The 27,530-nt window shown below is 44.3% G+C and overlaps 1 protein-coding gene across 2 annotated transcripts in view; it reads left to right on the forward strand.

Annotated features, from left to right (window-relative positions):
* Positions 1–869: 869 nt before the first annotated feature.
* Positions 870–27,530, forward strand: part of SYNPO (synaptopodin) — a 74,411-nt gene continuing 47,750 nt past the window's right edge. The window contains exons 1-3 of one of the 2 annotated variants that reach the window (XM_053377032.1): positions 870–984; positions 20,651–20,789; positions 20,986–21,530. In XM_053377032.1, coding sequence (XP_053233007.1) covers positions 21,071–21,530 — 460 coding nt within the window. In that variant the 5' untranslated portion in view covers positions 870–984; positions 20,651–20,789; positions 20,986–21,070. Of the gene's footprint in view, positions 985–20,650; positions 21,531–27,530 lie in introns of both variants that reach the window. The other variant, XM_053377031.1, reaches the window with a different exon arrangement.

The raw sequence follows: 27,530 nt of genomic DNA on the forward strand, positions 1-27,530 counted from the left end.
AAAAATTACCATTTGTGACTCTATACTAGGCTCTTTCAAATGGTTTCTTTGGCTTTGTAAGGGTTTGGGACTCAAGATAAATATTTATGCATTTTGAAACCACTGCCAGATGTGTGGAGTCTCTTATCTTTGCCACTGCATCATGTCCCATGCGGGTTAGAGCTTATGTGCTCCAAAATTCATTGGACACCTCTCCCCCTGCCCCCGCTACCCATTCATTAGGATTTGGTAGTGATGTGCAAATGTTTGGAGCGGGGTCAATTCCAGTGGGGCTAATGAAGTGTGGAGTAGTGCAGAGACGGGGGTGGGGGGGTGGGGAATGGGACGACTGTCCTCTTTCAGCACCAAGCCATGCCCCAGAACCTACAGAGAACACGCCTGCCTTTTGTGTAAATGTGCCTTGGACTGAGACCTCAGCCAGATGAGCAATAAATAAACTTGGTTAACACAGATCGTCCGCAAAGGCTTGTATATAAAGCTGCGCACATGTATCCCTGGAATTAAAAAAAGAAGGGGGGGGGGAACTGTGTTGGCTTTCAAAGCATCTCAGTGTGGACTATTTTCCTCTTTCTCTTTTTCTTTCTTTTTTTCCTGTTTGGATTTTGAGGAGCTCCCAACCCTTCCCAGAGTGTGTTTTCAGAGAGCCGGGCATGAGCTCCATGTATACTTTTGAAGTAAGCTCTTAAAAAATATAGGTGGCTAATGTCTTCAGTATGTACGAAATATACCATATGTTGTGAAACAAAAGGGGCTCTGTGCTATTAAAGTTTCAGCTCCACGCTCCCCTTCCCTCCCTCCCTCCCCCTTCCCACCCCCACCCCCTTTCACCCTTCCTTCCTCTGTTCCTGCTCAGGCAACTAGGAGGGGAGGGAGAGAGAGAGGAGAAACCCAGTTGCTTTGAGTTGCAGGCTGAGGTGGATGGAGAAGACAGGATCTGCTGGCTGGCATGGTAGCCGGGGGGAGAGCATCATTTTACTGCTGCAGGTAAGGGGGCCTAGCGGAGGCCGGAGGGCAGACTTTACTCAAGGCTGTAGGCTGGGAATGGATGGGGGATGATGGAGCCAAACAGTGATCAGAAGTTTGGTATATTTCACAAGTGGCATGTATAGGTCAAGGGACCGAGAACTTGGCATGTTCCCCTCAGTATTAATGGAAGAGTCAGGGAGATTCCCTCTCCGCAGGCTTGGCTTGGCCATTCTGTGTGAGGCACAGCCTTTTTCTTGCCCCTCTAGTTCAATTTGTGCAATTCTCTCAGCAAGGCAGCTTCACTTAGATCATAAGTGCTTTCCTAGGATCAGGAAGCCTGTCCCGACTGCTTAAAGACACTGACCTGTCTGCCCTTTGGTATCTGAGAGCCAAAGGGCAGATATGGACCTCCAGAAATGGACACGTACATCATCCCTTTCCTGTTCTTCTTTAACAATGAGCCTTTCATTAGGCAAGCGTGGTGGAATAAAGTACAGGAGCATCACGTGGTTATGGGGAAAACCAATCAGCACCATTCGCTGGGTTCCGTTACCTGATGGAATGGAAGAGTGTGTGTGTGTGTGTGTGTGTGTTTCATCCTTAGTGAGCTGCAGGCATGAATTCAGCTTCACACAACTATGCACAAAATCTCCTTTGCTCATGCTAAATTAAAAGAAGAAGCTTTGAGGGGCCAGCATGTTCATTTGGGCCCTCAGACTTTGCAAATTGTAATGACTTATTGACTATTTTTGTGTTGTTCTGAAAATCATCCAGTCAGTGGAATTCTATGCATTTTTACTTTATTCAATGGGGCTTAAAGGTAAGAGCGTAGGATTGCAGCCTGAACTTTACATTCAACTTGGGGTCGTCCACACTTGCTTTCTATGCATGGGTCTGCGTGGTTTTCCATTTGTGTTGTCATTTTCCCTGGGAAAACCCACTTTTTAGCACTGAATTGGAGCAAACGTCAATCCATGGAAAACCCAATGGATGTTTGCTCCGATCAGTGCTATTTTTCTAGAAAAAGAGGTACCAGAACTCACCATGAATGTCTCCCTTGTTCTCTTATAATGGCAATGATGCCCACCTGAGAGATGCCGGAACTGAGTTCCAGTGAGTTCTGAAAAAAAACTGAAAAAAAACCCTGGCTCTGATTTTGCGGTAAAGATCAGGTTTTCCCAGTGGGAAGCAGCAGGACAAGTAGATATCTGGATGAGCTCCTTCTCTTTAAAACACACACATACAGACACAGATACAGACACAGACATGGGGTACTTTAGCAGTAAAGGTCCTCGAATTTCTGTGTGGGCCTGGAAAGCATGACTTTCTTCCCTTTGCCTTTTGGATGGCTGAAGGTGCTGACATCTGCCATCGTGATGAAAGGCCTTCCTGATCACCCTTAAATCAACAGAATGTCCTTTGACTTGTCTGTCCTGTCAACATGTTGGGGGTGCTGTTAGTGGTGAAGAGCTGCACAGAAGAGGAGAGGAGGGTAAAAGGAGTAAGTAAAAAAAAGTCAGGAAGGAAATAACAGTGGGGAAAAAGAAAGATTATAAATACAATGCCACCTGATTGGCACATTCTGAATATTCTGCTGTCCCTTGGTCCTGGCTTCTCTTGTCATTACTGCATAACAATGCATTTGATATTGGTGATTCTAAAGCAAGGATTTCCAAACTGTGGTCCTTGGACCACCAGTGGTGCGAAAGCTTCATTCAGATTGTCTGTGGCATGCCTGCATTAAATACTCAACTGGATTTTTAATTGTATTTTTGTTGTTTCTTTTGTTTCTTGTATTCTATTCTATTACAACTTGAATCTATGGACTGCAAATTATAATACAATGGCATTATACAATGCAATATAAGAAATCAAAGAAGCAATTAAAATTCAATTTAGAATCATGCAACCTCTATTATAGTGCATTATAACAAGGAGAAGAAGCATTAAACAGTCCACCAAGACCCTCCACAATTTTCAGGGGGGGAAAGGTTTGGGAACCAGTGATCTAAAGGAAGACAACAGTTTCTAAAGGGAAGTCCAACCACAAATTCATCACAATGTGTTCTCAAAGGTGTAGACCAATCCAAAGTTTGAATAAAAAGTGGTATATTTAAAATAACAGGGTTAAGAGCGACATGGGCTGGAATGGAATGGAGACAGGACTGGGTGAACCTTTAAATGGAAGTTTCTCTCAGTTTTTCATTTTTCTAATCTTAAATTCAAGTTGTCACCTTTCCATATCAGATTGTGATTTAAAAAAATAAATACACCATGAAAATTCACCAGCATTTTAATGTGCATTGCTCTTGATATGCATGTTTTTGCAAGTGCTTTTCCTCACCTGGATGCATTTTTTGCAAGCAATTTCCTCTATTTGCACAGTTTCTCCATATTAATTAATTAATTCATTATTATTTTTTTGCCCACATTTTATGGTCGGGGGACTGCATCATAAAATTGCAACAAGTGTGGATCTGAAAGGATGGCTGTGGTTAGGTCTGCCCATTTTTAGGGTGAAGTGGGAGTTTGATAGATTTGCATTAAAATGTGAAGTGGACCAAATTTCTACCCCCATCTCTAGTGAGCTTTGGAGACAGACACCCTCAGATTCAGACTATATGGTTTCTACTGCTAGAATGGTTGGGAAGCCAAAGGGTCCTTATAGTCCTCTTATTCTGCATGCCTGTGTTCAACTTCCTCTCTCCTTTCCCCACTTTTGCCTCAAAGCCTGTAAATTCTTTGCGCAATCTAATTTTCTCTTACAGCTGTGTAATTCCAGCTCCCCAGCCACGGCTGTCTCCCGCCCACTCCAAGCAATTCTCTCCATAAATGCATTATATTTATTTTGACACTTGTATATCCTGCCCCTGTCTTAATATAAATCCACTTATTTATTTAGCACAACTGCACCCCACCATACCCTCCAACATTTCTCCAATGAAAATAGGGACATCCTAAGGAAAAGTGGGACATTCTGGAATCAAATCAGAAACTGGGATTCTCTAAATCAGGGACGTCCCTGGAAAATAGGGACACTTGGAAGGTCTGCCCCATTTTCCTCAAAGGAGAGCAGGGGGCAGCCTACACAGGACTATCACTTTTTGTTCACAGCAGATTTTTATCCTACCCCTTCTCTGTGGGACTCAAGGTGGTGTATATGAAACCCTCCCCTCTTCAGTCTTACTTCTAAAGTAGGTTCCCTCAACCCTGCAATTTAGGTTAGGCTGAAAAGGATAACTGGCTCAAGGTCGCCCTGACCCTATGCATGTCATATATAGGGTCATCATCTCTGAACAAGGATTTGAACCTGCACCCCCCTGGCATAGGTCTAGCACTCTTTCCACTACAATGGCTGTTCAATCCATCCAACAACCTTCAGACGTTTATTAGGCCAAGAGAGAGCGATTTGCCCAAGGTTGCCCAGGGAAGTAAGCAAAGATGTTACCAACTATAGTGGTACCTTGGGTTAAGTACTTAATTCGTTCCAGAGGTCCGTTCTTAACCTGAAACTGTTCTTAACCTGAAGCACTACTTTAGCTAATGGGGCCTCCTGCTGCCACCGCACTGCCGGAGCACAATTTCTGTTCTCATCCTGAAGCAAAGTTCTTAACCTGAGGTACTACTTCTGGGTTAGCAAAGTCTGTAACCTGAAGCGTATGTAACCTGAAGTGTATGTAACCCGAGGTACCACTGTATTTGAAAGCAAGTGTCTCCAGCCCAAATTCATCCCACTATAGTGGCTCCCAGTGCCATCAGCTAGCTGGACAATGGTAGTGAGTGCTACATGGAGATGCCCTGGATGAATTTCAGAAGTTTGTGTTGAATGCAGCAGGCAGTTTCCTAATGGAGCCACTCAGGTAACACATTGCAGCTATGCCCTTAAGAGTCTGTGCTGGACCCCTGTTGTCTTTTGGCCACAAGACAAGCTCTGCTCTCAAACCGTAGACCCCTTACTATTCCTGCATTTCTAAGAAGTGGCCCTTCTCCTTGTCCTGGCTTGATTCTCTCCATGTTGCTTAGTTAGTGACAGAGCAATTATGCCTATATACAGAAGCCTGTGCTGCTCTGTGGCTCTGGAGAAGTTGAGGATGGGTAGTGGAAAGGAAGATAAGGAAGAAAACACAAAGTGTAGGCATGAAATGATTGACAGAAGCTATTTGTGCTGCCTTGCACATGCCCTTGCCCTGTGCATTTCCAATTCACATCGAGTGTTTGTGGGGAAATGGATCCAGACATTTGAATTCATTGAATGTTATCAGCTGCACAGAGATACACAGGAAAAGAGAGAGTGAGACGCAAGCCTGCACATCTGTTCATCCGTAGGAGGAAATGTGACTCTGGCCACATTTTTGCACCATACATTTAAAGCACTATGATACCACTTGAAACAGTCAGAGCTATGATTCTGAGAGTGGCTTAACAATCAAGCCCTTTTCACTGGGAAGGGGGAATAGGAGTCTCCTAACAATTCTCAGAACCCTTAGCAAGTTGCAACTCCCAGGATTCTTTAGGGGAAACCATGATTATTTAAAGCGGTATTACACTGCTTTAGATATATGGTATGAATATGACTTAGCTCTCTCTATGGGCCCATCCCCCATGCATTGGCTAGAACACGTGTGCGGTGACTACACATGTAGACCATGGTGCACAGAGGTTGGAATGAGGTTGTATTTCTCCTATTCCTGCTAATTTTTATCTAAGCAGATTGTTTTTGTGTTTTTTTAAAAGAGTATTTTAAACACTTATATCCCAGCTTTCCATCACACATTCTTCAAGGCAGTTTACAGTTCAACATACAATTAAATAATTAAAAGGTCTATTTTAAAATGACTCAAAGCACACCCTGAGTTATGATTAGTCACAGCAATAAAGTACAGTACATCATATTACTCAGCAAAAGGCTGAACAAAATGGAACCGTTTTCACTTGGTGCCCAAAGGATAAAAGACTGAATGCTGAATATGTTGGGGAGGATGTTGTACAGTTCAGGTGTCATCACCACCTCTGAAGACACCCAGAGCAGGGTCTTGAATGATGGATTTGTTCATGTGGAAGGTAGTTTTCCAGAAACTCTGGTTCTAGGCCATGTGGAGTTTTATAGCACAAAGAATCTCCATGGGGCAGATCTACATATTTAAAGAGCATCCAATATACATTTAAAGCACAAAGAATTCTGGGAAATGTGTTGGGAAGTCTAGCTCTGTGAGGAGCAAACGACAATTCCTAGAATTTTTGGAGGGAAGTCATGTGCTTTAAATGTACATTGGGTGTACCTCAAAGGTATGGTGTGGACCTACTGATCGTAGAACAAGCTGGCCACAAACAGTACCTCCAGCTTCTCTGGATTGACTTTCATTTTGCTAATCCCAATCCAGTCCATTATAATTCCAGGCATCTGTCCAGGACATCCACTGCTACATCTGGATTAGATGAAAAACTGAAAGAGAATTCTAGTGACACTTGAGCCCAAATCCCTGTATCCAGCAATTTCATATGGATATTAAACAATATGTGGTGGTGTGGGAATAAACTTTGAAGCACTTTGTAACAGAATTGTGAAGAACCAATAAAGAAAAAACAAAACAAAACAACAACACCACCAGCACCATTGTCTATCACCTGCCTTCCAGATAGGAGCAGAACCATCAAACTGTGCTGTCCCTAATTCTCAGACCAGACAAATACCATGGTGGGTAGCATAAAAAACTGCTGAAAGGTCCAGAAGAGCCCATGTGTTGCATTCCCCCAGCTGCTGGTGTACGTTGCCCACCAAGCAACCAAGGTTAATTCAGTCCAAAAACCTACCCAGCAACCAGGCCAACATGGGTAGGGATTATCCATGTTGATTCAGGAATGTCTGGAGTTGGCCATACATTGGTTGCTCTGTAGTCTGCACATATTCTGACCAATGCATAAGAAGGGTGGTCACATGACAGGGGCAGAGCCTCCTGCCACAGCCTCCCTCTTCCACTCACACAGTGAACACCTGTGTGCAATCCTATCCACTAGACCACCTTCCCAAACCTGGTGTCCTCTGGATGTTGCTGGACTACAACTCCCATCATCCCTGACCCCTGACCATGCTGGCTGAAACTGATGGGAGTTCTATTCCAAGAACGTCTTCTAGAGCATTTCCAGACTCTGGATTGACAAAGTAGAATCAGATTTTCCTGCCCCCCCCCCCCGGTGAAGGACATGTTCAGGCATTTCCCAAGCTTTCTTTTTGAAGGCATAAATATCTCATATCAGTCATCACCAATGGCACAACCCTTACATCTATTTGTCGGGGAACACAATGTGTAATTACTTTAAAGCCAGGGCGCTTGCTTTGAAATGCAATAGCACTGGACGAGAGCTTTCTTTCAAGATTGATGTGCTTTATGAGAAATCTGGATTACCGCCCCAGATGTTGCTCAGTCATGCTACCCTGTGGCAACGCAAAGGCTGCATCATACTAATTCTCCACCCAGTGCTGCAAGGGATATGACTAGCACTATGGCTTTTCCTTATATTCTGTGGCCAGACAGGATCTCATTGTTTTGAGTCTGTCTGTTACACTTGCAAAAATAGCAGGTACTGTGAGAAAGAAGGAAATAAACTGAGGGGTCTCTACCCCTGTGCACACATAATATTGGCATGCAGTTCTGAATTGGGCTGATGATTTGTATGGAGATGATGCAACACTTTTTATTTTCTAGACTTGCTGACGGTGACTACCAATAAGAGGAGAGGTGATTCTAATGCTTATGATTCTGTTCTAGTGACTTTGTGATAATACAATGGCTTGATTTTATGTATAAAATATGTATCCAGTCCAAACAGTCTATACCACCACCACCAATTTGCCAAGTCTGTCTGGTCTTGGTGAGGTTGATCTCACAGCCAACTGGGAAGGTGAAGAAGCAGATGTGGCAAATCTAGGTTAGGAGGAGACAGCAGCTGCAAGCAGACATGTTGAGTCCACCCTAAGCAGTTGGGCAGATCAGGAATGAACCAAGCAAGCAAACCTGGGGAGCAAGTGATCTTTCACAGTGATGGACAGGTCACTGAGTGTAGCACATTCTCAAAGAAATGCCCTTATATATTCATTGGCAGGACATTCTTTCCTTTTTTTATTAAAAAAATGCTTTTTATTGGTGTTTCATTTAATACAAACAAACAAAATACAGTAAAATTAAACAATCATTTACCCACATTCTTTCCCCACACTCTGCTGAGTATTGACTTCCTTCCCTCCCTTCAACAGGTTTTCTTATGTCAGTTACTTTTCCACAGTTTCTTATTGTATCCAATCCTATCTACATCGTAAGATTTATTTCAGTCCTGCCAGAGTCTTCAAATTTCTACAGTTATTGTTTATGTACTCCATAAATTTACTCCAATCTTTTTGGAATTTTGTTTCCTCCTGATTTCGGATTCTACAGGTCAGTTTTGCTAGTTCCGCATACTCAACCATCTTTGTCTGCCACTCCTCTATTGTTGGTAATTCTGGTACTTTCCATTTTTGGGCTAACAAAGTTCTGGCAGCAGTCGTAGCATACATAAATAACCTTTGATCTGCTTTTTCTGTTTCCTCTCCTATCAAGCCTAGCAAGAAAGCTTCCGGCTTTTTTGGGAAAGTGTATTTAAATATCTTTTTCAATTTTTTATAAATCTGTTCCCAAAACTGTTTCATTTTCTCACACGTCCACCACATGTGGTAAAAATCTCCATCTTTATCTTTGCGTTTCCAACATGTCTTACTGCTCATCCTGTACATTCTCATCAGTTTAACAGGTGTCAAATACCAACGATACATCATTTTCATTATATTCTCTCTTAAGGTGGTACATGCTGTAAATTTTATACTCCACAGTTTTACCCAGGCATCATACTCGATGTTATACCCAAAATCCATTGCCCATTTCATCATCACCTCCTTTGTCTGTTCATCTTTTGCGTATCATTCTAGTAAGAAGTTGTACATTTTAGACATTTGGTCGGCAGGACTCTCTTTCCAACCTCCATCCCGTCCCCTTACTGAGGATTGGAGATCCGTAAAGGGGTTCCTATCTTACCTTAAATCTAGCTTTCCATTGCCTTTCTTCTATCTCTCACTAGGAACATTGTCCACAGTGGTGACTGGACTTTGTGGAGTGTGAGACTTTGGGGGCAACAGTGCTGGTCCCTTAGTGGTATTAAGCTCAGAGGCTGCAACCTCTATGTCAGAGTCTTTGGTCTGAGGGTCCCAGGCTTCAGAGGCCCACTGTTGCTGGACTGAGGCTTGGTTTGGGGGGCAACTTGGTTTGTCTGTGCAACTAGGCCTCCCAGCTCTGAATGCACCTATGTATTGCCTCCCATATGGCCACCTATTTCAATGAAGAATGTAAAGAGCATCATTTAGTGGGCGTTTACATCAAGTGAACCAGGCACCAGTGGAGCAATGTCCACCTTCCAAAGGCAGATCCAGGGTTACAGGGATGAGAGCAATGGGCCAGATTTAGCAAGTTGGTCCTGCTCGCAGAAGCCCATACAAAGACTTCTACAATGGGGCTTTTCCTCCTCCCCTCCTCCCATGCCTCCCCAAATTGGCTTTGGGGGGGATGTCTGGAGAACCTCCAGAAGAACACATGGTGGGGGAGGAGAGGGGAGATTGTTCCATCAGAGAAGCAGATGGATTGAATTCCTCACACAATGTTTTCAAAGTTCCATCCATCAAAGATCCAGGGACTTGGTACAGGAAGCAGGAGGAGAGCTATCACTCCATCAGTTCCATGGTGGTCCTTGTTGCTGATGCTTGGGTCACTCCCTGGCAACTTCTGGTTTGGGACGGGGCAGCATTCCTCACTTCCTTCTCCTGTTTAGTTTGGGAAGAGTTGGGTTTGGATAAATAGTCCCGGCTCCCCATCTCTTCTTCACCCCCTCCCAACAAAATTGTCATAGTCTCAGTGATGCATGGGAACTCTCCACCCACACTTACTTGCTAGCCTATTCATTTCTGAAGCTGTTGCTGTTGAGAACAGGCCAAGGAAGAACTGGGCTCAGGCCAGCTTCTCCACTCAGGGAGTCTGTGTGTGATGAATGGATGTAGGTGGGTGAAGTCTGAGTGGGAGTAGGGAAAGGTCTTGATGTCTCATTCCCTCCTCCACCTAGAGTTTGTCTTGATGTTCCAGACTTTCAAATGCATCCTGCGGTTTTTTACGGGAAGGTACAAGAAGGTCAAGGATGGTCAAAAAGGAGTGGGAGGGGAGGAGAAAAGCAGCAAAGCAGGCTGTGTGAGAGAGCAGGAGTCTCTAGTTCACTACGAAAGCACCTGGAGCAAGGCAGTAAGAGACTGTAAAAGGCACAGAAAAGTGAGGTTTTGTTTTAAAACCCTCTCCTCTCTTCTACTCTTTCTTTGTCCAAGTTTTAAAAGCAACACTGAGTGCTTCCTCAGATCACATTACTGGATAAGCATACAGACTTAATGAAATCCAGTGCATCTTGGGGCTAATGCAACACAAGCCAGACATCATCTCCATCCCATTAGTTTTCTTTTATGGGGCACCCTTTGCCCCATCCCACACTGTCTCCACCCGGAAAGCCTCAACTCCTCTGCTGCTTGGCTAGCACCACTCAGAAGCAAAGGAAAGCAGCAGCAGTAAACAAATCAGAGACAGAATTTTTATTTAAAAAAAGGCTAGATTTTGGACAGGCATCTGGAATATGGTATCCTTTTATAAAAGGTAATAAATAAATGGCCGGAATGTTTTTTTAAACAAACAAAAAACAAGCATCGACACAGTTCTGCACAATGTAGAACATCCCTGTTGGAGGTCCAGGAAGCACAGCAAGATTTTGCCTCATATTTGGGGAGGGTGGGTAGATGAATTATTGGACAGCTTTTCTTCAGAATATTGTTTTCAGATAAATTTTGGCTTGCTCAGTGTCAAATGAAATGCTATTGCAAATTCGTACTGGTGGATGAAAGAAGAAATAGGTTAAGACAGGAGGACTGAAAGAAAGAAGAGTTTAGCCCCTTGCTTCCTTTAAGAACATTAAAGGAATATTGATTGGTACAAAAACTAGATCCACAGCTGCACCCAAAATTGATGAATAGGGAAATTGATGAATAGGGGAGGCCATTTCACAGAAAAGTCTCCTTAGGAGAGACTAAATTCTTCAACAACTCAAGAATACTGTACTTCAATTTTTTTCCCAAAAATTTGTTAGAATATTTTATATGTATATAAATTTTGGTTCAGTCCTACTGTATTAGTAACCAGCATGTTTATATTTTAGCATAGGGGTAGGGAAACGTTGACCCTCCAGATGTTGCCGGACTACGAATCCCATAGTTCCTGATCATTGGCTATGCAGAATGGGATTGATAGGGTGAGTTAAAGTCCAACAACATCTGCAGGGCCACAAGTTCCTCATCCCTCTTCTAGTGGCTCCATTCATTATTTGTCCCCCAGTGCAATGTTGTTGGAAGTTCTCCCCATAAGAAAAGGGTGCAAGAGAGATATTGCAAAGAAGCTCAGAGGGACCTTTTATGCCAGTTCACTGACTGAGCAATATTAGACTGCAACAGATGGCAAGCAAAATACGTAGGGCTGCCCTGTCAGCTCTGGCTATGCATCAGATCTTATCCAGAGCTATACCTGGAATGGCATCTTGGGTATCAACGATTGCATCACTAGGCTTAGGTAGCATTTCACACTCCTGACCTCTGAATTGACCAGCTGCTCTTCTGAAGTGACTTCTAGCACTCGGTGAGGCTGTCAAATGCCCTCTGCTATATTTTATTTTGCCACCCATCCCCAACTGATGCGAAAGTCTAATGTCCTGAGGAGAATATTTGATGAAATGATTCCCTCAGTTTTGTCATTCACAAATAACATGGAGAAATGGGAAGACTGTTTTGTTCATCCCTCTCCTGTACCGGTTCCGTGATGAAAATCTTGCCTGTTCTCCAAACTTAAATGTATTGCTTATTAATACATGTTTTTCTTTTCCTAATGGGACTAAGAGCAACTGGAGAGGGCATTTTCACTTGGAAAATGGAAAAAGGGTTAATCCCTGCCACCAGCACTTCAGTCCTGATATGGGTCCCACCCATCTTTGTACAGCTACCATTTGCCAAAATTTAGAAAACCCATTCATGGATCTCTGTTTTCTGGTCTGGTTGGGTCCCAAGAACTTCTTTTCCCCCAAGGCTGCCTTATTCCATTTCATGCAGCCTCTTATATGTATTTTTGCTTTGAAGCTCAAAAAAAGGGATCAATTTCAGCTACCTGGTCACTTTATGCACATCTGTGAGCTTTTTTTTCATGGCATGGTATAGTATTTCCAATTCAAGATTTCAGAAGTGGTCCCTGGAGAATTCAGTTGACTCCCATCTCATATTCCAGAAGTTTCCCCTGAGAAAGATCCTGCTGGTACCCACAGTCTCACAGGATAGGCTTCTAGGTCTTATTAAAAGGACCCACCATGAACATTTCAGATTTGTTAGGGGCTAAACTGGTGCTCTTGTTGGTCAGACCACTCCTTGACCTTGTGATCCTTGATGCCTCAACTGTTCCTGGGAACTTGCAAGACTCCCATGACTCATTGACAGGTCTTGGCCAACCAGCTGAGCGTGACCCGAGGGTTGGGATTGCAATTTCCAGCAAAGAGGTTCTGGTTGAGAGAGGGAATCACTTTCACTGTCGTCACAATGAAAACTGGTGAACTACATGGTTAACACAGTTAGAAATTACAGTTTCAGCAAATATCCAGACCGTAGATAGTAATATCCACAGTACGTGGGATTGGAAGAAGGCACATACACCCACTATTTGGGATCTCTGCTGTAAAAGGGACTTAAAAACAGAGGCAGCATACTATTCCTGTTGCTAGAGGTCCCTTACTGAGCTGCTGCTAGCACTGATTATGTAATGTTTATTTACAGCTCTATTGAGTAGGGAACAAATGTTAAGGATTATCATATTGTGTGGTCATTTTCATTAACCTTAAAGCAGGGCTTGGTACAGCAGCCTGCACTAAAAATATCAGAACTCTGTATCAGGATGATCCAGATTCTTTGTGGGTATGTTTGTTCACACACACACACACACACACACACACTCCAGAGTCTGTGCCAAGAAAGGCTGAAAATTGTACACACATCACACAAATATACTAGCTTTGATATATTTGCACCCTATGTGTATGATGGTGATGGCGTCTTGAGGAAGGACAAGAAGCTACACAGAGCAGTGAAACCTCACCCTCGACTACTCCACCCCTTCACAAACATCCTTCCTCCCAGAGCTTCCGATATTTCCCCAGACATTGCTCACATGCTTTTACCTACCTTTGCGGCCAATAATAGAAACTTGCTTTTGAAACCGAACGCTGCATGAGCTTGCGCAGCATGAATAATACTCGGTTGCCGAAACACTGAGTTTGCCTAAGGCATATTATGGGATTATCCTGCCCATTTGGGGGTTGCAATATTTATGGTTGAATTGGGCTGCTGAAGCACTCACCTTCCCCACCAGATGGGGATAGCTGAATAAGAAGCTTTTTCACAGCCCTTTTTCTCCTCAGTTTGACAGTGCTGAAGAGAGCCGTGCCTGCCAAAACATATTTGTGTAGGAGGTGGAAAGTTAACTTTAGTATTCCTTTTGGAAGGGGGCGTATTCATCCCTTTCATCAAATAAAATGCAAAATGAGTATGCAATAACCTGTATCATGGGGGGAGCTTGATACAGGGTTTTTTTCTACTGTTCTCTGAAAGGAAATTACTGCATTACTGTTAAATTATCAAAAAGCTGGCAGTTCCTGGTTTCAGAGGTCATGCTGCATGATATTGGAAGCATACAGAATCTTACAGGGTAGGTTCTATACTTCTGAGTCCAGGAGACTAGAAATTGCAGAGTGCAAAATGTACACATTAGGTCTCGGAGATATATTGATATATTGCCCAGGACCAATATGAGGAGCAAACTGTGAAGTCGGCTTCACTCAAGAGTTTCTTCCTCCAGTGGGTGCTGCTAGCAGAGAGACTCAGGAGGGGGGGTGGTTTCACCAGTGATATATCGCTGAGTGAAACTGCCATCCCACTCTGCCCTCATATGGGTGGGGGCTATGTGAAACTGCTCAGCTGAGGGAGTGTGGTTGCCACTCCCCGCAGTGAGTACCTGTAGTTATAGGACCCCTGATGCTCCACTCCCCGCAGTGGCGAGAGCACAGAGGCTGTCTCAGCTGGGGGGGGTGGTGTTTCCTTCCCCCAGCTGAGTGGTGCAAACAAGCTGCATTGTCCCAGCCCAACCCTGTGGGCAGAGGTCAATGCATCTTGTTTTTTCAACTGCGATGTTGAACACTGTGATCTTGAAAAGTTGATATCTCCCAGCCTTAGTACACATGCAGACTTCCAAATCTGGCTCTAGGAAATCCAATAGAGATTGCTGGATGTTCACACCCATTGAGATTGTAAGCCACATTTAGATATCTAAACATAGTCTTTAGATGCCTACCTAATACCTACCAGGACTTTCCAGGTGCCTACCAGGGCCTAAGTAAATATGACATAATGCACAAAATTAATGCATTCACTCTTGTGGGACTACTAGTCTCATATAACCAACATGCCTACATCTAATTAATGCGAGAAGAGGCTAAGAGCATAGAGTAAGCTGTCCTGCCAGGCTTAGCTCGTTTTGGGAGGGACTAGAGACAAGCTTTGTTCCCTTCCAGTCTACCAGGGACGCTCTGTGTGTGAAGAGCATGGCTGTAACAAGACACTCTTGAGTTCATATACCAATAATTTAAGAACTTTCAGGACTGTAACTAAACCAAGTTTTACTGCCTGTGCAACATTTCCAACTGATGTACGGAAAATCACATGAACCTGACCTTTGAAGAGTTTGTAAGTGAACCGTTTTTTAATTGAACAAATGTGTGATCATATTTCTATACTGGGGGAAGAGGGAAACTTAAATTTAATTTAAATCTCTGCTAGGGTTCTCTCACCAAAGAGATCTTGACATCCAGGAGGTCTCCTTTTATACCTAGTTTTTTCCTTGCCACTAACACTTGTGACATCTTTCCCCCTTGCTAAAATGGGATGTGCAGGTGAAGATATATAGATCAGAGCAGTCTAGTCAGAGGGGAAATCCAACCCTTCCCCTTCACCACTTTTGCCATGGGCCCTAATCCAATTCACTTATTTAAAGCTGCTATTAAAACACATTGACATTCATAATGACTTCAGCCATCACATCCAGAATAAGCCCTCTATTTGTGCTTCTGGAGGACGCTAGTGTTTGTACCAATGGCACTGTATGCCATGCAGCACAGAACAATATATACCTAAGGCTGATGTGGCATAACTACTTTTATTTTGGTCAAAGTTCTGTGTGATGGAAGACACAGAGCAAAGCTCTGACGTACTATACTCCAGTGCATGTGTGAATCAGTCCATAATGATCTTACAGCATGAGGAGGAGATATCAGTTTCAGGCTTTCTTAAACCTTGAGGGTTTAAACAAGCAGGCTGGGTTGAAAGCCCTTCGCAATCAGCCTTGCAAAGGGCTTTCAGATAGCCAGCACAGTGCTTTGAAGTACCAACAATCAGGCCTTCAAAGCACAACATCACCTGGTGTCACTATGATGTCAGGTGATTGACATATGGGCACACCCACCCATCTGCACATTTGGCCTGCCAGGGGCTGGTGTGATAACTATCTGGCTCACTGACCAGAAAAAGTTCCCTACCCCAATAGAAGTCTACCCTCTCTGCACTCATATGCAGAAAGCTTGCATCCCAATAAAATCAGCCTTATTCTGATGTTGATATAACTATTTTGTGGATAGGGCTCTTTGGCTAGACAGTTTTGTTTCAGAGCTCCTTGTTTTGTGTCTGCTGTGCATAGAACAATGCCTTGTGGGCCACTTGTGGAGCAACCATTGAAGTTTGTTTGCATGTCAGGATGGGCAAACATGTCAATTTTGGTTTTTCTCAGTTACTCGTTTTTCCAATCTTAACTTCATTTCTTATGTTAATCAGTTTGGGTGGGGGTTGTTCTTGTTTTAAAAAGCTCTCCTGAAAATACACCAGTATTTCAGTGGAAATTCTCCTAATATACACATTTTTGCTGTATGTAAAATTTTCCCAAATTGTGTGTATTTCCCCCTAATATATAATTTTTTTGCAAAGCGTTTTTGTGTTATTTTCAGTAATCTATGCATTTATATGCACACTTTACACTAGTACATGCATTTTTGTACGCCTTACTTGGTTGGAGAAATTTGTAAAAGCGTGAATTTTGTAAGATTGCAAAATTTCAGTTTGCCTATTGTTACAGAAAGTGCAAACTGAGAAAGTTCTCCTTTAAATGCAAGCTGAATCAAATTTCTTTACCATCCTTGTAAATTGCTCAGTTTAACCTGTTGTTGGTTTGTCTGAAATACCCATTTGCTATTCTTTAGCTATGGCAAACAAAGAACATCAAAATACAAAGAAATTCACCATGGTAAAAATACCCAAAGCTGAGCAGTTGGTTTTAAAGAAACACAGGACAGAAAGCTCTGAGCAAATAAAGAAAGTGGTATCTAAAAGAAAATAAAGACTCAGAGGAATCTCCCTTGGGAATAAGTTGCACGATCAGGTCTCTCCTGTCATTTGCTGCCTCAAAGCAGACAGCAGCAGGCAGGGCTGGAGGCGGCTGACACATGGAACAAGACCTCTGAAGCTGATAAGGCATGAATCAGGCAGGTTAATGGGGAGGAAACTGGCCCTTTAAATTGGTTTTACACTGGGAGGTTCCTTGTTAGAGAAAGACAGATAAGCTCTCCCAACACTGCCGCCTCTTCCTCTTCCTCTTCTTCTTCAGTGGGTGTCCAGCTCACACTTGCAAAAGAACAGCAGACTAATTACTTGTGAGTAAGCACTCCCATCTGCCTGCTCCGTTTCAAACTGTGTGTGTGTGTGTGTTTGTCTGTTACTCACTCATCAGTAGATTCTCCTCAGCAAGCCTCTTGAAACAGAGCCATTCCTATCTGAGGAACATGGCAGGAGGGCGGTTTTTTTATGGGGGACTTCCAGCCTACTGCTTGAAACTGATGCCTGCCACTCCTCAAGCCAACAGATGCTGAAGGCTTTAAGTCACAAGCAGATATATATATACCTGGCGGGCAAAGTTCTGTGAGGTTTATTCAGGTGGGACACAGTAGAATGAGGAGAGCTGTGCCATAGAGGGCAATACAGAGGCTAGCAGTTCCCAAACTTTTTTTGGGCCTCCACCCACTTGGTTCTATAAACTCATCCCCAGTTCCCCCTACTTTACCCCTACCCATAGGTGCTGGCTCCCTGGGGCCCTGGGTGCCCCGGACACCCACAAAATTATCCATGAAGGGGGTGGGCATCCACAAATTTCAGTGCCAGGGCCATGCACACCCAGAATCGTGGGGCCAGGCTGGCATTCCTGACCCTATACTATAAAAGCATTATTCAGAACAGATGTTTGGAAGGAATAAAATAAAATTCAAAACAGTTTACAAAGGTATGTTTAGTCAGAAGCCAATTAAAATTATAGTGGTGCCTTGGGTTACATGCGTTTCAGGTTACATACGCTTCAGGTTACAGACTCCGCTAACCCAGAAATAGTACCTCAAGTTAAGAACTTTGCTTCAGGATGAGAACAGAAATCGCATGGCAGCAGTGTGGCGGCAGTGGGAGGCCCCATTAGCTAAAGTGGTGCTTCAGGTTAAGAACAGTTTCAGGTTAAGTACGGACCTCAGGAACGAATTAAGTACTTAACCTGAGGTACCACTGTATTTGGTTTAATTAATTCAGCAAAATTGATGAACTTGATCAAATGATGCCAGCTTTTAATTACACATTTCATGACCCCCCCCATGCCTCTTAGCATCTTCCTAGGTAATCCTGGGTATTCCTAGGGGGGGCTTTAGATAATATAACTGGGATCAGCTAGAGTGGGATTTTTTTTTTTAAGTTCCATTGTTTTGTCTTTGCTTATAGCAGGAGTTTATTGTATCTATCTTTGTTTATAACTGAAAATCAGAGATGGAAGAAAAGGAAGAGATATGCCGCAAGAGCCCCAGCTAGCAAGAGTTTTTACACCTGCCTGTGCCTACCACATCTCTTCTCTTGTACCCGACAGATTCTTTTCTGTCTAGGCCCTCTTTGAATATTAGCCTGGTGATGTGACTCTTGATGAAGAAGCAGAATGAACTCCCAGGTCAGGGAGATTAAGACTGCCATCCCAGAATGTATGGAATTTTTCAGCGAACTTGAGTCATCAAAGAAGCCCCTTTGGGTGTTTTATCATCACTTCTTCTTTAAAAAAACAACAACACAAAGCCAAAAATGAATGAAGCACATATCTTTGAGAAGAAGCAAAATTAACCATTTCTTGGACGACAGTTAAGGGATGTTGTCATCTCAGTACTACAGGGATGACTCAGTAAGAAAAGTCTGTTCTGTTTCTGCCTTAAATTCTATTTATTCATTGACCGAAAATAGGTGTGGGGAATCTTTGACCCCCTAGATGTTACTGGACTACAACTCCCATCATCCCTGGCCATTGGCCAAGTTTGATGGGAGTTGTAGTTCAGCAATATCTGGAGGGACAAAGGTTCCCAACACCTGGCTTAGAGCAACTTCACTGCCATCACTTTATAGAGTTCTTTTCCTTCCTTTCCCATATGGTGCCTGTTCTAATCCACCCCATGTAAATTCTAGCATGTGGATGAAAGACCACAAAGTGATTGCAATGTGCACCCAAACACAACAAAGGAACGGGGAAGCTTTAACTAGAACAACATATTATTTACACTCCATTGTAGCCATAAAGTCAGTAAAGCAGGTATACATGTATAAAACAATAATACAAAATTAAAATGAGTTGAATAGATATTGACAGGACGATGATGTTGTTGTTGTTTAATTTTCTATACCACCCTTCATCCAAAGATCACAGGGTGGTTTACAATATAAAAACACAAAAATACATAGGCCTGGGAGAAGAGGAATGCTTTCGCCTGATGCTTAGATATATGTAACCACAGTTTTAAGTGTAGATCACATTTTTATTCTCCATGTAATAGAATCTAACTTAAATTTGAGACTAAAATTTAGAGCCAAACATTATTGACTGTTCACTCATAGTGTAGTATTTGTAATTTGACTCTTTTATGTACAATACGTCAGATTTCAAGATGATGATGATGATGATAATAATAATAATAATAATAATAATAATAATAATAATAATATATTATTATTATTATTATTATTATTATTATTATTATTATTATTATTTATACCCCGCCCATCTGGCTGGGCTTCGCCAGCCACTCTGGGCGGCTTCCAACAAAATATTAAAATACAGTAAATGCATCAAACATTAAAAACTTCCCTGAACAGGGCTGCCTTCAGATGTCTTCTGAATGTCAGGTAGATGTTTATCGCTTTGACATCTGATGGGAGGGCGTTCCACAGGGCGGGCGCCACTACCGAGAAGGCCTTCTGCCTGGTTCCCTGTAACTTGGCCTCTCGCAGTGAGGGAACCGCCAGAAGGCCCTCGGCGCTGGACCTCAGTTTCCAGGTAGAATGATGGAGGTGGAGACGCTCCTTCAGATATACTGGACCGAGGCCGTATGAGAAGAAAGAAGCATTTCTGTAACACTATAGCTCGCTTCTGACCTAGAAATGTATGTGTGTGGCCTAAAAATACTATGTCCACATTTATAATTTACTTAGGAGACCACTGTAAGCAGATGAAAACATTAGCAGAATTTTAATATCACTTGTAATGTAGCAGGTATTATGGTGAATATGGATGAATACAAAATATAGATTATGAAATAATCTGCAGTTGAAAATGTTCACAATAGGACTCATGGAAGGGATGGGGGGGAGTCGTGAGATTCAGAGAAATCTCTGTATATGGATATACATTTGGTATTGTTATAAACTCATTTTTGTAAAATCAAATAAAAAATTTTTTTTAAAAAAAGTACGATCTCCAACTACCAGCAAAAAAACATAGGGTGGGATTCACCTAATTCATGGTTTGCCATGGAAACACTACAATGCTTTTCCTGGGTTCCCAAACTCCTATGGGCAACTCTGGGCTAGATACTTTTCAGGTCCCCTTTAAGCTAAGTACACTATGGTTCTAAAGCTAATGTAGATTCATATTTTCAATTTAAACTTAAACGGTTTCATAAGGGTGGTTAACCTGTGACCCTCCAGATATCACCGGACTCCAAATCCCATCATCCTCAGCCAGCATGGATGATGGGACTTTTAGTGCAACAATATCTGGAGGAGCACAGGTTGGCCACGTCTGCACTGGCGGACATCACTTCTGCCTGGCGGCACCCTTTCATGCATCCTCCCTTCCTGCTGTAGTCCTATGTATGGTACCTTACACTGTTCTATAGACTCTACCAACCCCCATGACTAGTTTTTAAAGGCCTGCCTGGTATGGGGAGTCTTGCAGTGAGAAAGGGACAATTGGTGAAAATCAGGGGCCCTGCCTTGCACGTGTGGAAATGCTTTCACTAGTGCAAAGCCACCATTTGTTATTTAAAATATAACAGTATAGCCACACATCTAAGTAGACTATGGAAAAGCTGGAGATCCATGTTTTCCTGCAAGAGACAAAGTTTAAAAATTAAATGTTGTGCATTTCTTTCTTTACAGATTTGTTTGCTCTGAATACCTGCAGTAGACAAGGAGAATTCCATAAGATGCTCCACTTTGATCATCTTGAGCAGCTAAAGGCCATAAAGAAGCATCAGAAAGATCAGCTTGATTCCCAGAGAATAATTCACAGCAAAGGGTCTGCAATTCCTCTTTGAAAAGAAGAAGTGCAACACCCACACTTGGTATCCTATTCTCTGTTCCTGCATTCAATATCTTCTTGTTCAGGCCGGGGCAAAGATTAGTGCATTAAAGCATCCTGGCAATTATTTACTCAACCTTCTTTCCTGGACAAGTGTTCAGAATTGTAGAGGTTTATCTTTTTTTCCCCTTAGAAGAAATCAAAGGCTAGTCCTTGCTACACCCAATCAATGAAGCACTGTCTGAACCCTTCCCAGTAAGAGTGCAGAAAGGGACAAAATGCTAGAGGCGACCTTACGGCAACCTTGTCTCCAACCTCAATCCAGCTGTGCTGGGACCAGCAAAGCAAAGCAAAATCCATACAGTTTTAAGAAGCCCAAGCCTGACTTGGTTGATGGATATGGCTGCTTGGAAGGCCTGCAAGGAAAGGAGAGAGAAAGCAGTCAAAGATGTCTCCCAGCTGGGAAGAATCGCCCAGCAGAGCAAGAGATAAAAGAGTCAGCAAGAAAGAGTTTCTTGCAGGAATCTTGGAAAGCCAGTGGAGATATGCTACCGTTCAAGGGAGATGGCAGCGGGCTGATATCAGGGGGTGAGTGCCCCACGACGAGAGACTCTCCAAGGCCAGCTTTGGACTTGCTCCAGCCTGGGTTTAGCAAAAACGGCGACCCGAGTCAAGAATGGAAAGTGGTGAAAGTGAAGCGAGTCCTTATTTCTCCTGTGGCTGAGCCTAGGAAAGCAAGTAAGTGCAGCCCTACTTTTTTCTCCCAGCCCTGATTCTTGTCATGGGAAAGAAAGAAAAACACTATACGTTCCATGTGGTCACTGATGGTGCAGCCCTGTGCTCAGTTACTTGCCTATAAATCCCATAAGATTCAGTGCTGCTTCTCCTGAATCACACTGAATGTATGGTTTAGCAGCCAGTACTCGCCCACTCCTGTGAGTATCATTCAGTATTTTTCCGTCATGGTGAGGCTCTTCACCCCTGCTCTCCTTCTCATGTGGGTGTTGTTGCCACACTGCCTAGAGCAGCAAGCTAATCACTTGTGTGTGGGGGACGGGACAACCTCACTCTTTCTTGTGGGTAAGGCAAGTAGCTGCTTGTTTGGCCATTATGAGGCTGAGATGGTGATCATAACTTTCCTAGGATGCAAGATTAGCTGGAAGTAGCTTCCAGTATGACACACATAAAAGGTGCAGATCAGAACAGCTTTTAATGTTTGCGTGGAGATGGGAATTATTTAGCCAGTACTGCACTCACCTGATTAGTGAGTGACAGAGATCTGCTCAGCTGGATCTGAGTTTCCTTTGACTTTTTATTTCTCGATTACTTTAATGATTAATTTTTATTACATTCCGCCACCTTTTGTGCTAGGAGAATATACTGAAGGGCCTGACCAGGCATTACACCAGGTCTATGATAACAGCAAATTTTGCCCCAGCAAAGCAACTGAAAAAGGCTTATACAGTGGTACCTCGGGTTAAGTACTTAATTCGTTCCAGAGGTCCGTTCTTAACCTGAAACTGTACTTAACCTGAAGCACCACTTTAGCTAATGGGGCCTCCCGCTGCCGGCGCGCCACTGGAGCACGATTTCTGTACTCATCCTGAAGCAAAGTTCTTAACCTGAAGCACTATTTCAGGGTTTGCGGAGTCTGTAACCTGAAGCAAAAGTAACCTGAGGTACCACTGTAACATGTTAGGTGCCATTTATTATGCAGAGAGCGTGTTCTCAGGTGCGTGTTTATAATTTTTCTAAATGTGGTCACTGTACATTTAAAACCTGGGGGGCTTAATGTGAGCCTTGCTTCTCCAGGGTGGCAGTAGGGGAAGGCAGGGTGCCTGCAAGGGCACTGGCCCATGGGATTCTGCCACCTGAGGCAGCTGCCTCAGTCCAGGTGGGCCTAGCCAAGGGTGCCCATGAAAACTCTATCCTTCCGTTATTCTCTTCCATAGTTTGTAGGATCTCTTGCCCCAGGTTTTGATGCTAGCATGCTCTGTGCAGGGTATGGTTGTCTGTCTTAGAATCTACACACCAATCTTTCATCTCTATAAAGCCACATATACCGGTATATATCTGTGGATGTTTGTCTAAAAACCTTGCTTTGGGATTCCCATGATTAGACTTGCTGAGTCTCACGGGAACCAATTAGGATTAGAAACTGATGAAACTTTGGCATCTTGAAAAACTGCCCTTAGCTCAGAATGCGGAGATGGGTGGAGCTTTTTAGCTAATCCAGCATGGCCTTTCATATGCTATGATGCCTACCAACAAACCATTTCCAGAAATTGTTGGGTTACTTTAAGAGTCCAGGTTGGCAGACACGATGGAACTGCAGTCTATTTTCCAAAGTGAAAAACAATTGTTCGTGGATCATTTTTTAGAATGACAATTAAATAGCAGAGCTGTTACATAAACCAAAGCTATGACGTATATAGAAATTATAGTATATAGAAATTAGACGTATGTGGTGCTTTGCCCTGAAGTATAAGGTTTGCCCTGCCAACATTGTTAATGATAAACCTTAAACTGTTTCAGCTAGAGTTCTCAAAACTGGCCAGTGATTGGAGATGCTTGGACTTTAAAACTTGACTGATTAGTTTTGTAATGTTTTATAGGGACAACTTGAAAGATATAGCTTATTAGCTTATCTGGCGCCTTTGCTGTTTTGACATTCGGCAGTCATAAAGCTAACCAGTATTATAATTGAAAGGCCTATCTTACACAGGATTGTCTACAACGATTGGCATGGCTGTCTGGGATTTTAGACTAGGGTTTCTCCCAGCCTTACCTGGTAATGCCAGGGATTGAACCAGGGACCTCCTGCATGTAAACTAGATTCTCTGCTACCACTGAGCTACAGCCCTTCCTTATGTACAGCTGCCACTTTTGTAATCTGCTTTTGCTTGGCAGGTTTCAGGAAGCCTCTGTGCACCAACCTAATCTATGAATGGGCCCTTGCTGTTGCGCAGTTGGTGATATTGGTGATAAAGGTATTTTTGACTCGGAGGCAGTGTCTGCACAACTTGAATCTATGGGTTTATTTATTTACTTGTTTCAACAATTTCTATACCACCTAACGCCATAGTTTCTAAGTGGTGTATAATGAAGTTACAAAAAATGTTACAAAGGATAAAATCGGTTAAAATTAAAAAGTCAGAAAGCCTCGATTAAAAGGGCTGCTGAGAACTCTTCACGTCCCAGAGTGGCTGGGGAAACTCAGCCAGATGGGCGGGGTATAAATAATAAATTATTATTATTATTATTATTATTATTATTATTATTATTCACGTTGCCTGAAGTTTGATGATGATGATGATGATAATAATAATTTATTTTTTATTTATACCCCACCCATCTGGCTGGGTTTCCCCAGCCACTCTGGGCAGCTCCCAACAGAATTAAAAGCACAATAAACCATCAAATATTAAAAACTTCCCTAAACAGGATTACCTTCAGATGTCTTCTAAAAGTCAGTTAGTTGCTTATTTCCTTGACATCTGATAGAGAGGGAGTCTGTCCGAAGGGAGTTGCACAGAATTGGACCCACAATACTGGCTCTGGGTGGACGCATGTCATGCATCCAAGCCATGGGGAGACCATAAAGACCTCAGTGATTGGGCAGGGATCTAAGGCATCAAACATTCCTTAAGGTACCATGGAACCAAGTTACTAAAGGCCTTGTAAATTAATACAAGAGCCTTGCACTTCACCTGGTAGCATATGGGCAACCAGTGCAAGCTTTTAAGCACCAAAGTTATGTGCTGGCAGTAGTCTGTTCCCATCAAGTCTTGCCACAACATTTCGCACCAGCTGGAGCTTTCTGGACTAGGCGCAAGGATAAAGCATTTGCAATGATCTAGTCTTGAGCTTACTGGCGCATGAATTACTGCGGCCAGGCTCTCCAGGTTGCACTGATTTACTGTGCATTTGCCACAGATGTACCACAGAACAAAGACTCTGGAAAGGGAAGAGTTAATAGCTTGGATGAGAGGAGAGACTGGTGGACAGTGCAAGTGGAGAGAAAGGGAAAGATCCAGGGGTAGAGAAGACATCAAGGTAACCTTCCCCCACCTGGTGTACTGCAGAGGTTTTGGACTACAACTTCCATCAGCCCCAGACACCACAGCTGGCAGGAGCTGATGGGAGTCATAGTGATGGCTCTTAACGTTCTAAGTAAAAAAAGGAGGGGGGTAGTAGACAAACTGAACATGAACTGAAGGTGCCACCTGCATTATATTAGAAAGATGTTGGGGAGTTCACAGTTGATCTTTGACTTGGCTGGTATAGGAAGGCAAAGACAGGTGCATTTAAACGTATTTGGTTTCAGAATTCACTCAAAAAAAGATTCTTGAAATATATCCCCAAAATGGCTGAGGAAAGCTACAATTTCATGCACATTAAAATATCCCAGTACCAGAGATGTCTGCAGATGGGACATTTCTGCCTCAGAATAAGGCGCATGTGGGCTCCCAAAGATTGAGTTACTGCCACAATAGTGTGAACTCTGCAATTTGGTACACAGGTGGACTTAAACAGCATAGTTCTGCATGGAAGCCCCCTTGTGTCAGCAGAGCTTGCAGTACCAGATATGACCCTTTGCCCCTTATCCTCCAAAAACATGGGGCATGAACGTTACCTCTCAGTAGAGGCCAGCACAGTGCAAATCATTCCTCACCTGGGATTCCTCATCCCTGGGACTTCTGTTCATTCATTCAGAGAGGATGGAGAACATATAAATAGAAATATAGAGGGTCACATTGCCTTGGTAACCTGTTGGGGACATTGGAGCCAACTCCTAGGGGCTGAGATCCCTTTGCCCCCCCCATAAAATATATGAGGGGGCTGCCCCCCGAAGTTGATGGGCATTGTGCATGCCCCACATCTTGTGGTCGATTATGCGGGGGTGGGGTGGGTTACTGGCCCTCCTCCCAATATTTTATTCAAGTTGGCATCCCTAATTGGGGGCTGCATCCCCCACATTTTCCTCCCACCTTGTCACCTGCGTGAAACTGAGGCCGAGGGCCATTTTCAGCTGCCCTCCGGTCCCCTCCTCCTGGGATCAGCTTCGGATCGAGGAGGGGCGTGCCTGGATTCCCAGTAGCCGCCCGGAGGACGGAGCGGAGGAGCGACTGTTTTGATCTCTGCGCTTGCACAACGCCTAAGCTGCGTTTGCTACTATCAGGTACGACTCCTGTTCACCTTTTAGGGAACTGACAAGTTGTTTTTTTAAAAAAGCAAGGGGGCGGATAATGCTGCAGGAAACCAAAAGGGCTATATGTCTGATGGGGAGAAATTTGTGTGATGAGTTAAAAAGAAAAAAAGAAGTGCGCGTGGCGATCGGGGGTGGGAAGGAGCGAGCGAGCGTTGAAATAAATAAATAAAAAGCGAGAGCACCTCGGCAGGCACTAAGCTTGCGAGTCCCAGTGAGTCAGCCGGGCTGAGGCCAGCGCACTCCCTCCGGCTCTCTGGCTGCCGCCGCTGCACACGCAGCCAGAGCGTGTGGGGGCAAAGTCAAGTCCCCGGCTGGCCCATCCTTGCTCGCCGTGGGGAGTCCGAGAAGGGGGTTTGGGGTGGTGGCGGCTCTCCACCCCTTTTCCCTTTTGACAGACACGGCCAGTTGCTGCGAAAAGCCGGGTCACCCGATCTCCCTTTCGGAGGAGCCCAGGGAGCCGCCGCCGCCGCCAGCAGACAAACAAACACAGAGCTGCTGTGCAAAAAAAAACCCCGGCAGCGGGAGAGCGAGGCTGGCGGAGGAGGCGCCTGGAGGAGAGCGAGGAGCCGGGCGAGCGGCAAAGCGGGGAGTCGCGGGGTCCAGAGCGGAGGTAAGAGGCGGGGGCGGGGAAGGTGGAGGGGCTGCGGGGGAGCGGCGGGCAGAAAGGAAAGTGAAAGCTGCGCCTGCTCTCCTCGCCTCCAGCCGGATGGGCTCTCATGCGGAGCAGCGGGCGAGCTAAAAGGAGGGCCGCTGGGCTGGGAGTTGAGGGGCGTGCCAAGGCGACCTGCCCCACGAGGCCCCAGGTAAAACCTCTCCCACCCCCACGCCCACAAGCGAAACCTCCTGGGATCCCCGGGACCCGGTGCGCTTGTTTGGTTGCGCTACTTGTTGCTCGCGGAGGGCGAGTCGAGGGGCGGCTGATGTCACTTCTTTGGCCGGCTTGCGGTGTTGGCGTCTCCTCGCTCGCCCGCTCGCAAGAAGTCCCTCGGAGTCCAGCGATTGCCGCCCAACTTCCCAGCTGTTGCCTCCTGCTGCGACCTCAGCAAACTCTTGGGGGTTGTTTTCCCTCGGGAAGAGCTGCCACGCGCGTCGGTGGTGAGGGTGCTTTTGGATAAGTCTAAGGACAGCCGCTCTTGGAGGGGAAGCGTCCCTTAAGGGTCTTCCCCATCCGTAAGACTTAACCTCTAGTATAAGGCAGCGATCAGTATATACCGGTAAACACCCGCAGGATGAAGGACCTGCTGGGTGACTGAGGTTGCTGCTGCTATTCCCTCTGCTTCTTTCCCAACATTTGCACTTTCTGTGGGTTGAGGAGGTTTATTGCATGTCCACATCCCCCCCCCCCCCCAAATGCATTGATTTGGAGAATCCGATTCCCCGTGCAGGGCAACGATGATGCCCGCAGCCTTGCTGGTGTCACCAGTAGCTGGCATGGCAGAATAGAGGAATTGCAATGGTCAGCCGCAGCAGGTGTTGGGAATGCCATTTGGGAGGGATGGAGGGAAAAGGCCCTTTCCCAGTACCTC

Source organism: Podarcis raffonei, chromosome 2, assembly GCF_027172205.1.
Source record: "Podarcis raffonei isolate rPodRaf1 chromosome 2, rPodRaf1.pri, whole genome shotgun sequence".
NCBI classification, from domain to species: domain Eukaryota; kingdom Metazoa; phylum Chordata; class Lepidosauria; order Squamata; family Lacertidae; genus Podarcis; species Podarcis raffonei.